At 46.3% G+C, this 12791-nt stretch overlaps 1 protein-coding gene across 1 annotated transcript; it reads right to left on the reverse strand.

Moving 5' to 3' along the window:
• Positions 1-3: 3 nt before the first annotated feature.
• arg1 (arginase 1) lies at positions 4-12176 on the reverse strand. Its single transcript, XM_040014181.1, has 9 exons — positions 11741-12176; positions 10084-10329; positions 9934-10006; positions 5123-5297; positions 4872-5031; positions 4707-4801; positions 4370-4474; positions 4160-4296; positions 4-363 (listed from the first exon to the last, which is right to left on the reverse strand). Exons 2-9 carry the CDS (start codon positions 10204-10206, stop codon positions 200-202), a joined length of 1032 nt encoding a protein of 343 aa, XP_039870115.1. The 5' UTR covers positions 10207-10329; positions 11741-12176; the 3' UTR covers positions 4-199.
• Between the last annotated feature and the right edge of the window lie 615 nt (positions 12177-12791).

The following is a 12791-nucleotide window of genomic DNA, read 5'->3' on the forward strand; positions in this document are numbered from 1 at the left end:
CTCTTCAAACGTATAAATTTAATAATCAAAATCAAAACGATCGATCAGCTGATCAGCGATGGACTACCCCACCCACAGGAAGACAACGTCTTTGGTTCAAGGCAGAAAACAGCAGGAATTGTGGGATTGTAGTTTTGCAGGGAGAACTCCGATTGGCCCTTTGTGCTGGTGTCGTGTGGCACGGTCAGAGAGGCCTGCGTTAAGGCTCGGGGAGGCGGTAATCTGGCAGGTGATTTCCCTCGCGGACGCGTCCGAAGCAGCCGAGCAGCAGATCGATGGCGGTGCTGACGGTGGAGCGGACGTCCTCCTCAGTCTGGCCCCTCAGAGGGTTCACCTCCACCAGGTCCACCGCCGACAGCAGACCTGCAGAGAGACAAAGAGGACATTTGTGGTAACTTCCTGGTTATGTGAGGGCGAGTGTGGCACGTGGGGGTAATGAGCTGGTGTTCATGTTGTGGATTTTGGAGTTAATTCAGTTTGAAAATGAGGCAACGTCACTGACAGGAAGCTTCAGCATCATGTGACCGCACAGTTCCTCTGATCGTTTTATAGGCGCATAAAGAATTTAACGTGAGTTCTTCGGCTGGTGGGGTGCTGCAGTCACTCCCCAAAGGCTGCGTCTGTAGACCATCCAGGTCTTTATGTCTTTAAGACATTCCTGCAGTTTAACTCATTGGTGTGTGTTATCTGGCTTCATGGACAGATAGAGCTGGGTGTCATCTGCATAGCAGTGTAAATGTATGCTATGTCTTCTAATGATGCTGCCTAAGGGAAGCATGTATAATGTAAACAGAATTGGTCCTAGCACTGAACCCTGTGGAACTCCATAATTAACCTCAGTGTGTGAAGAGGACTCTCCATCTACATGCACAAACTGGAGTCTGTTAGATAGATATGATACAAACCACTGCAGCACAGTACCTGTAACACCTACAGCATGTTCTAATCGCTCTAATAGGATATTATGGTCGACAGTATCGAACGCTGCACTGAGGTCTAGCAGGACAAGCACAGAGATGAGTCCACTGTCAGAGGCCATAAGAAGATCATTTGTAACCTTCACTAAAGCTGTTTCTGTGCTGTGATGAGCTCTGAAACCTGACTGAAACTCTTCAAATAAGCCTCTGCAGATGATCTGTTAGCTGTTTGACAACTACTCTTTCAAGGATGTTTGATATGAAAGGAAGGTTGGAGATTGGCCTATAATTAGCTAAGACGGCTGGGTCTAGAGATGCTTTTTGAGTAAAGGTTTAACTACAGCCAGCTTGAAGGCCTGTGTGGTATGTGTGTGTTTTTTCTCTAATGATTAAAATTTTATTTGTGAAGAAGTTCATGAAGTCATTACTAGTTAACGTTAAAGGGATGGTTGGCTCAACAGAGCTCTGACTGTTTGTCAGCCTGGCTACAGAGCTGAAGAGAAACCTGGGGTTGTTCTTATTTTCTTCAATCAGTGATGAATAGTAAGATGTTCTGGCTTTGCGGAGGGCTTTCTTATAAATCAGCAAACTATTTCTCCAGGCTAAATGATGATCCTCTAGATTTGTGACACGCCATTTCCTCTCCAGCTTACGAGTCATCTGCTTTAGGCTACGTGTTTGAGAATTATACCACGGAGTCAGGTACTTCTGATTAGAGACCTTAGTTTCCACAGGAGCTACAGTATCCAGAGTCGTACGTAGTGAGGAGGTGAAATTATTAACAAGATAATCGACCTCTGTTGGAGTAGCGTTCAGATAGCTGCTCTGCTCTGTGTTGGTACAGGGCATATTATATTCTTAAACTTAGTTACAGCACTTTCAGAAAGACATCTACTTTGATAAAGTCTACTCTCCACTAGGGCTGCACGATTAATCGTTAGAAAATCGCGATCTCGAGTCATACTTATGTGCGATCTCATTTCCAAATGACAACGATTTAAAAAAAAAAAAAAAAAAAAGACGACGACGATTGTACCGCATTTTGATCCGGGACGTACTCTTCCTGCTCAACAAATGACAAGGGCGGAGCCTTATACCACGTGATACAGAAGCTGTGCTGTGTGATGCTAAAATTAGCAGGGAAAAAACAACGGAGAGCACGTCAGGGATGACAAGAAAGTGACAGGAGAAAATCCGTTCCGGTCAACCACCCAAACATCTATAACGTGAACCTTATACAGCGCTTCCCTATACACGTCGAACTCAAAGAAATTACGGAGGCTATCACTTATCACCTGACCAAAGATATGGCTCCCATCAACACTGTGCAAAACGAGGGATTTAGGAGAATGATCAACACCCTAGACAAACGCTACACAGTGCCGTCCCGCAACTATTTTTCTATTGTTGCACTACCTGCTCTATACACGCAGCGTCGAGCAACGGTGGAGACGGAATTTCAAGCAGTACAACATTTTGCGGCAACAACAAAACGTGAGACATTTGTTGTTTTTATGTTTATTTATTGTTTTTATGTTCAGTCTCAACTGTTACGAAGTTGATGTGCAGTTAATAAGTGCAATAAATATTTATACTGGAAAAGAAAATCGTGAGAGAATCGTGATCTCAATTCTAAGCCAAAAAATCGTGATTCTCATTTTATGCAAAATCGTGCAGCCCTACTCTCCACTGCTGTGTAATCAATTATTGTAAATGTAAATGTTATCAGGAAATGATCAGACAGGAGAGGGTTTTCAGGAAACAGTGTTAAATGTTCAGTTTCTATGCCATATGTTAAAACAAGATCTAGAGTGTGATTAAAGTGGTGGGTGGGTTCTTTTACAGTTTGAGAGAAACCAATTGAGTCTAATAACAGATTAAATGCCATGTTGAGGCTGTCATTTTTAGCATCTACATGGATGTTAAAATCATCCACAATAATTATTTTATCTGAGCTCAGAACTAAATCAGATAAAAACTCTGAGAAATCAGACAAACTCTGTGTAAGGCCCAGGTGGACGATAGATGATAACAAGTAAGACTGGTTTCTGAGTTTTCACAGCTGGGGTGGACGAGGCTCAGCATCAGGCTTTCAAATGAATTAAAAGTCTGTCTGGGTCTTTCATTAATTAATAGGCTGGTGTGAAAAATTGCTGCCACACCTCCCCCTCGGCCTGTGCTTCGAGGTTTCTGGTAGTTAGAATGACTCGGGGGTATTGATTCATTTAAACTAACATAATCATCCTGCTGCAACCAGGTTTCTGTAATGCAGAGTAAATCGATTTATTGATCGATTATTAAGTCACGTGCTAACAGAGACTTGGAGGAGAGAGACCTAATATTTAATAATCCACATTTCACTGTTTTACTCTTTGGTTCAGATGTGGATACTGTATTGTTCTTTCTTTGTGATTGTTTATGTTTAAGTTGTTTGTTGCTGGTTTTTAGTTTGTTTTTTGTCTGTTTGGGAGCTGACACAGTCTCTATGGAGATGGGTTTTTGGGGGGGGTAGCAGGAGGAGAGAAGCGACAAAGCTATGTTAGCTTAAACACAGTGAAGCTGGAGGATGAACGCTAACTTTTTCCACTCGATAAAAGTTAACGTGAAGGTTCCCGATGGTTAGAGACAAATACAGTCGTATGGCAGGATGCTGTAAACGGACCAAACTTCAGTCAGGAGAACTGAGATAATCCATCCATAATACGAGGTTAGTCATTCATATACTGCTGCATGGGCTGGAGTTACATCGTAAGGGTTTAAAGACTGAGCTTTAAAATGTGCTGCTGAAAGGCGGTAATAAAAACCCAGAGAGGCCGACAGCGATAACTGACTTTTTAGGGGTTTGTTCAGATTAAATAGAACAAGATACAAACTGTTAAAACATGTGAAACACACAACAGCCTTAATAAACACAGAGTAGTTTGGACCCAGAAGCACGGTTCACACGTTCACACCAGGATAGGGTTGCCAACTTTTTAACTGCCAAATAAGAGACACTAAAACGGGACAGCTGTCAGCCCTAATCCCCAAAGACAGAGTGAGTGAATACTGTGAATATACACAGATTGGCTAAACCAGTGTGCATTGGAACAGGAACAGGAAGTGACACTCTACCGCAGCGAGAGCCAACACCAAGTGAGAGCTGTTGTGTTTACTGTAAGCAGCTAATGTGGCTGCTTACAGTAAACACTTTTCTACTGTGAAGAGCAGGGTTTGTTTTTCCCTGAGTTTCTGACTCATACCTGTCTGACACAGGTGTTCTGTGATGTAGACGCCCTCTCTGTAGGTGAGTCCACCAACTACAGGCGTCCCGGTTGCTGGGGCAACAGAGGGGTCGATGGCATCGATGTCATAGCTGAGGTGAATCGGTTTCTTCCCTCTGTTCAAGGACACAAAGCATCTTTAACATTCGCTCAGACTATCACACCTTGGTGGCTTCATGCAGGCATCACCTGGCGGACAGGTAATCACATGTTTCTTCCATGACGCGGGCCACGCCGAGCTGATCCACCTCACTCATGGAGAAGGTCTTCACCCCCAGCATCTTCAGGATGTAGCTGAGGAGGAGAAAACCTCAGGATTAGAGCCTGCCGGCAGGTACACGCAGGTAATAAACTTCTGGTGACCCTCAGACCAGAGCGAGGTCGCTGACCTTTCAGAGCTTTTTGCTTCTTTAAATTTTTTATTGAGATTTCATTTCAATCATCTCCAAAATGCTTCGGGACGAGCTGATTAGTCAGAGGGGCGTCAGAAATAGGTGAGTCTCTGCATGGACTCAGGTGCACTCACTGCTCTGCTGGATCCACGTCTCTCAGCCCGATGAAGACCACATCGGCGGCGGACACACACGGCTTCAGCCAGGAGAAGTTCGGTAAGACGGGAACCTGGTGAGGAAGGGGAGGGGTTAGTGATTCTGTGTGACGGCGTGATGCTGATCTCTGTCGCTGAGATCACCTTTGAGCGCAGCTCGTGGAGCAGGTAGGACACCGGCTGCCCGTGGATGTTCCCCGTGTACGTGGTCAGCGGCGTGTTGATGTCAGCGTGAGCATCCACCCACACGACGCTCAGCTCCCCAACCGCCGCAGAGTGCCCGTGGATGGAACCGATCGCCAGGCTGAGGACGGAAAACACAAACAGGAAGCGAGTCGATGGAGAGCCGACACCTGGAACCTATGTCCTGACTTCCTGTTCCTGTGTGGACTGACCTGTGGTCTCCGCCCAGCACCACCGTCGTGTGCCCATCCTCCTTCGCCGCTCGCACCGCCTGTGACAGCTTCTGGTTGGCGGCACCCACCGCCCTCACGCTCTTCAGCAAGCCCAGGGGCTCGTCCCGGGACATGTCCTCGAACGTCAGGTTCCCATAATCCTTCACTGCACAGCCTGCATGCATGCACACACGCACACACGCACGCACGCACACACACACACACACACACACACACACACACACACACACACACACACACACACACACAATCATTGCAGGTTTCCTTGTACTGACTGTCCAACATTACCAGCTGAGGCGTTTCCCAGCATGCTCTCTGTGTGAACATTAACAGCGAGACGTTCAGGGAAGAAGGCGGCGGTGTAATGAGGCGTTCACTGACCCATGTGGACCTGTAAACACTTACTGTTTGCTGTTCGTGGATAAAGGTCAGCGCTGTTCCAGTAATGAAACTGAGCGTGTGCACAGTGACCTCCTCTGAGGACGTTACACTTCCTGAACTCACTGTATCAGTGAAACTGTGTTACCTGCGTACTCACAATCAGCTGAAGGAAAAACCACCAAACTCTGATTTTTACGGAGTTTTTTAAACGGAGCGTTATGTGAATCAGACTTTAAACACTTTATTTGAAGTCTGAATTTGAAGGTCAGCTCTGAGCACCTTTTCTGGATTCAAACTGTGCTGAAGGTTAATGTTTTACCGATGTCACAGATTCATTCAGATGAATTGTTGAAAGTGGAAACGCCGGCGTGCTCCGCCTCCAGTTTGACGATTCGATGGTTTCTGAATATTAAAAATCAGACACTGTCGCTGTTACTGAGCTGCACAGCTGTTTGAATCTAACTGTAAACTTTGTAGTTGATTAAACCCATCATAAAGACAAGATACAAGATTTATTTTCTACTTTTATTCTATTTTATTTTGACTATCTGAGCTTCTTTATTTTATTTTTATCGTCTCTGTTTGTTCGGGATCTTGTGTCATTTTGATTTTTTGAGCTGTTGTACTTTATTTATGGACCGTGTTTAATGTTTTGGCCACGGGAGGATGATCTGATCCTCTGTGTAGGAGGAAATCAGTGACTGCTCTCAATAATCAGCAGAAACATTTTAAAGCTTCATTTTGTCTCTTTGATGGACGGGGTTAAAATAGCGGGCCGCACAGCTCTGTGCCCCCACCTGGCTTTGTGGGGTTTTCTGTCCCTGGTGCAGACCGCGGTCCGCTCAGGCTGATGTATTAATCAAACGTTTGTGGATTTTCTCATCACTGATTACTCGGCTCTGGATGAACGTTAACTGACGAAACGGAGAAACTCAGGAAGTTTCTGAGTTGTTAATTCAACGAAAACAATGTTTCCTTAACTGGTAATGATGACCAACATGGATAACTAACTGGGCCGGCTGCGCTCCACCTAACGTCAGCCTTTCTTATCCCGGGAAAAAGCCCTGACAGCAGAAACATCTGTCCAGATGCTGCAGAGGCAAACTGCCACTCTGGTGCTCGGATGATTTTTAACAGAAATGTGTCACAGCTGCAGGAGGAGCTTCCTGATGTGTGAACAGGTGAGAACACCTGTGGAGTCCACCTCAGCTACCACAGGCTGAGAGGCGGAGACACAGCTGTGAGTGGGAGCTGATCTGTCCCCACTCACAGCATGTCTGTGGACGTGCTCCACGGCGGAGTCAAACTCGGGCCCTTGTTGCTGTGAGGCACAGTGGGAACCACGGTGATGCTCACAGGGCGGTTCATCATTCAAACGTTAACTAACTGCTGTCATTACATTTGCTGCTGCATGAAGGTGATTCTGTATGAAAGAATGGACTCAAATGTCATGTTTTTCACCGAAACATGGTTGAACAACAGCTGCCCGGACAATGTTATCGAGTTAGCAGGACGCCACACACACCGAGCCGACAGGCTAGCAGATGACTCCGGCAAGACCAGAGGTGGAGGTTTGTGCATTTATATTAACAATGCTTGGTGCATGAACTCCACTACTACTGAGAGTCACTGCTCACCTAATGCGGAGTTTTTAATGGTCAAATGCAGACCTTATTATCTCCCCAGAGAACTCATTTCTATCATACTCACTGCCGTGTATATACCCCCCGACGCTAATGCTAGGTTGGCCATGAAAGAACTTTCTGCAGCCATTAACAAACACCAGAATCAACACCCCGAGGCTGCTTTTATTGTTGCTGGCGACTTCAACCACACCAACTTAAAGACAGTCCTCCCCAGATTCCACCAACATGTCTCCTGCCACACCAGAGGAGACAAGACTTTAGACCATGTGTATTCCAACCTGGCTGGAGCCTACAAAGCCACACCCCTCCCCCACATTGGACAATCGGACCATCTCTCCCTGTTCCTCACACCTCGGTATTCACCACTCATCCAACGTGTGAAACCTGCTGTGAGGACAATTAAAGTGTGGCCAGAGGGGACAGACGCAGTGCTCCAGGACAGATTTAAAAACACAGACTGGAATATGTTCACCCACACAGACCTGGACCAGTACGCCTAATCTGTACTGGATTACATCTCCGAAACCACAGACAGTGTCACCACCCAGAAACGGATCACCATGTACCCCAACCAGAAGCCTTGGATGAACCGGGATGTTCGTCTCCTCCTGAAGGCCCGCAACACCGCCTTTAGGTCAGGAGATGCACACGCCTACAGTACAGCCAGGGCTAATCTAAAGAAGGGCATCAAAAAAGCCAAACACCATTACAAAAAGAAGGTAGAAGAAGACTTCTCCAACTCCAACCCCCGACGCATGTGGCAAGGACTCCAGACCATTACAGACTACAGGACCACCAAACCCTCCCCCGCATCCTCTGATGTCTCCTTCCTCAACGAGCTCAACAACTTTTATGCTCGTTTTGAGCGAGGGAACCCCACAACCAAAGCAGACGTGACACCAGACCACCAACCTCTGACTCTCTCCCCCACCGATGTAGGAGCGGTGCTGAGCAGGATCAATGTCCACAAGGCTGCAGGTCCCGATGGCATCCCCGGGCGTGTTCTCAGAGCGTGTTCTGGGGAGCTTGCAGGAGTGCTCACAGACATATTCAATCTGTCCTTGGCCCACGCTGTGGTACCGGCCTGCTTCAAATCCACCTCCATCGTCCCGATACCCAAAAACTCCAACCCATCAAGCCTCAATGACTACCGCCCAGTAGCACTCACCCCCATCATCACTAAGCGCTTAGAGCAGCTGGTCCTAGCACACTTCAAATCCTGTCTCCCCCCCACCCTGGACCCCCACCAATTCGCATACCGCCAGAACAGGAGCACAGAGGATGCAGTCTCCATCGCACTGCACTCTGTCCTCTCACACCTGGACAACAACAACACCTACGCCAGAATGCTGTTTATAGACTTCAGTTCAGCATTCAATACAATCCACCCCTCACAACTCATCAGGAAACTGACAGACCTGGGCATCAGTTCCCTCATCTGCAAATGATTACTGGACTTCCTGACCAACCACCCCCAACATGTCCGGCTGGATAACCACTGCTCATCTACAATCACGATGAACACAGGTGTACCACAAGGCTGTGTGATGAGCCCTTTCCTCTACTCCCTCTTCACCCACGACTGCAGACACATTAAGGGGACGGCTGTGGAGCGTGTGAACAGCTTCAAGTTCCTGGGAGTCCACATCTCCGAGGATCTCACCTGGACGACCAACTGCTCCAAGCTGGTCAAGAAGGCTCACCAGCGCCTCTTCTTCTTGAGGACTCTGAGGAAGAACCACCTGTCCTCAGACATCCTGGTGAACTTCTATCGCTGCACCATCGAGAGCATCCTGACCAACTGTATAACAGTCTGGTACGGGAACTGCTCTGCCTCGGACCGGAAGGCGTTGCAGAGGGTCGTGAAAACTGCCCAGCGCATCGCCGGAGCACCACTTCCTGCCATAAAAGACATCTACAGGAAGCGGTGTCTGAAAAGGGCTGGGAAAATCATCAAAGACCCCAGTCACCCATCGCATGGACTCTTCACCCTCCTGCCCTCTGGGAGGCGCCACAGGAGCCTCCGGACTAAGACCACCAGGTACCGGAACAGCTTCTTCCCCACAGCTGTCAGACTCCTGAACTCTGCCTCCTGACATCTGACCCACGTTAAACTCATGGACTGAACATACACACACCCACAATGGACAGCTGTACCCTCAAACACACAATAATAACATGGACTGAACCACCACTCACAACCACTAGCACTTTATATAGCCTCTGTAGAAACTATCTACACCCTCACTTATCTTAACTGCACTACTGTATAGCTCTGTGTAAATAATCATTCTGTACATTCGATAATTTTTAACCCTACAACTGTTTACAACTTGCATAGTTCCCATTTCTGTATAGCTGTATATCTCAGATTCTGTAAAGTTATTTATTTCATGTTCTGTATAGTTTTTCATATTTATATCCTGTTCATAGCCTGTACATAGCTTGTACTCACTACAGCCTGTACATACTTATAGTTATAGCATATTCATAACATACCTTCATACCGTGTACATTATAACATACCATAATAGACCCATTTCTGTAATATACTCACATATCTATATTATTGCTAATATATATTGTAATATATCTATATCACTAAAGCACTTCTGGATGGATGCAAACTGCATTTCGTTGCCCTGTACCTGTGCATGTGCAATGACAATAAAGTTGAATTCTATTCTATTCTATTCTAAAGCACAAAAATAAACGTCTGTTGGAGTCTCCCGGTGACGTCACCGGACCCGCTGCAGTGCTCACCCAGCTGCTGCAGCCGCCTCTGCAGGCCCGCGGCTCGGATCCGCTCCGGTCCGTCCTCCACGCCTCCTCGGGACTGCAGCGGACAGAGAAGGAGAAGCTGGAGGATTACACGCGCACGAGTGCACGCGGAGCCTGTCCTCGCGCTCTCACCTGTCCCTTGGAGAAAGGAGCTCCGACGATCCCCGCGGAGCGCGCAGGAGGATGCTGGTGATGAAGGCTCCGCTGCACCATCACGGCCACCTGGACCTGCCGCAGCGTCCTCGCGCTCCTCATGCTGATACACGCGCGCGCACACAGTCTCTGAGCCACTGACCGGCGCGAGTCTCCTAAAGACTCCACGTGACGTCAGGGGGAGGCACCGCGTGGAGCCGTGACGTCATGAAGCTTGTTTAAACACTTTGAAGAGATGAAGGTCAGACAGTGGGCTGATGTACGGAGGCTCATTCATGCCAACAACAAAAAAGACGCTGACGTTTATGATTTTTATTTTATTTAGAAATTTTAGTTTCCAGTTTTATTGTTTTTATGTTTTGTAAAGGTTTTGTTCTTTTTAGTTTCAGTTATTGTTTGAGTGCGGTGGGTGATATTAGTGAGTGATGTGTGGCAGCGATGTTAAGTTTACAGTTACCTAAAATATGTTTCAGGTTAACTTTATAATAAAGCCATAAATCCAGACAGCACGCTCTGTCCCTCGACTTCAGCGTTTCAGAGGAATGTAGTCAGTAAATTGTGCTTCATCCATCATGGTGCAGCGACGTATCACTGAAATATATGTGCTGTGTGGCTGAAGGTAGCACCAACGTAGTGGAACCGTGTTTGCTCATTGGTAAGAAGTCGTTTTTACGCAGCTTATCTTTGACTTTCCAACTCTGTGCGACCTGCTCCGAGAGGGATTTGCTGGCGTTAATGTAGTTTGCTCACTCTGCAAGATGTTGGGACAACGTCGCCAGCCTCCGCTTCACTGAAGCTTTCTCTCTTTGTGCGACTCTACCTGGGTAGCATAAACGAATCCCCCTCTGAGTGGGATTCGCTGCGTCTATGAGGAAGGTTACAGATAGTCAGAATTGTGACAGCAAAACGACATCTTATTGATGAGTAACCATACGTCCCTGCTACATGGTGCCTCGCACTACAGCAGATATACATCAGCAATATGTCAGTGAGCTGTATGGGTCACAATGCCAATCTAATCAGTGGTAATAAGTTTATAACAGGCACTTACATGAAATTTAGTGTTTGTGTTAACTAGAATATTTGTTCAGCCCACTTTCAGTTCAGTTAACTACAATAACGCTCTGTAATACCCAGAAAGTATTAAAGATGTACAAATCCTTCAGTGGTTGGTTTTAATGTTAGCATATCCACTGTGTTACATTAGCAAACTTGCTAGTTAGCTAACTTACAGCTAGCTTGCTATGATGGTTAATTCATAGCTGTACTTTCCTGTGGCCTCACAAAGAGAAAGCTCACAGCTCACTCTGCAGATCCTTTTTACCAATCTAACATGAATGATGGAGTTTATCTGAAAATCTGTCCCAAACTGAGTAAAACACTTAAGCGAGTCAGTTAAAGTGACGACTGATTGTGTAAACCTCTGATAACACACACCGAAAACATTAGGATTCAAAAATAATTTTTAAAATTATGATTTAAAAATTCAGTTTTCAGATGCAGTCAGAAGCTAAAAAGGTAAAAAAAACAAAACATGAAAGTCAAACTGATGACATTTGAAGTGTCGTACAGACGTTTCCAGCAGGCCGACCATCTGTAAACACGTGGGCTCGGCGCTGGATGCAGGTGAACTCACCTGAAAACACACTGTGTTTTGAAGAACTGCAAACAGCGTCTTTGTTCTCTAAGAACTTAACGTCGTTGATGTGAGTCAGGATTCTCCGAAGTACAAAACTATTTCTGGCACTCGTCCTACATCTGCAGTTCCAGGAAGAAACTTTGTAGAACTGCGTTAACAGCGGATGTTAAAGTCACGGAGAGTCTGACCTGATGTTATAAACTCAACCACACCGCGCTGTTATACGTGTGTGTTTTCTTTTACCAGCTGGTTATCTGTTATTCTAGCACCTTCAGAATTCACCTAAAGGTGCTTTTTACTGTAAGATAAAGACACCTAATAATACAGCGAAAACCTCAACGGTCAGACGACCCCTATGAGCAAACACTGGGTGACAGTGGGAAGGACAAAGTCCCTTTGAACAGGAAGAAACCTCCAGTGGAAGCAGGGAGGGGAGGGGCGTGCATCCTGGCTGGGTTTCAATTAAAAATGAAAAATTACAATACCACTATTCATTCACTCTCACATTCACACACTGGTGGAGGCAGCTACAGGTGTAGCCACAGCTGCCCTGGGGCAGACTGACAGAAGCGAGGCTGCCATATCGCATCATCGGCCCCTCTGGCCATCACCAGTAGGCGGTAGGTGAAGCGTCTTGCCCAAGGACACAAGGAGCCGGGGCTCGAACCGGCAACCTTCCGGTTACAAGACGAGCTGCTAACTCTCGAGCCACAATCGCCCCGATCCATTTGACCCTTTCCCCATAGTGGTCCCTACAGTTACAGCTGCTGTTTGCTTGCATTTGTGTCAGTGTTGATGGTATACCTGCACATAAACCACTACATTGGACACTGATGGGTCACTCCATACTCTGCCACCCACTGGACGTTTATTGTTACTACAGCTGTATGATGTGTTTCATTGTAATTACTGTTATTTAACTCTTAAGTATTTTTATTCATCTTTTCCTGCCTGAAGATGAATAAAAATAAATAAAATCAGGATTCTTAAGTGTTTTTATTCAACTACAGGCAGGAAAAGATGAATAAAAACACTTAAGAATCCTGAT

The sequence above is a fragment of the Simochromis diagramma genome, unplaced genomic scaffold (assembly GCF_900408965.1).
Source record: "Simochromis diagramma unplaced genomic scaffold, fSimDia1.1 OVJJ01000669.1, whole genome shotgun sequence".
Lineage (NCBI taxonomy): Eukaryota > Metazoa > Chordata > Actinopteri > Cichliformes > Cichlidae > Simochromis > Simochromis diagramma.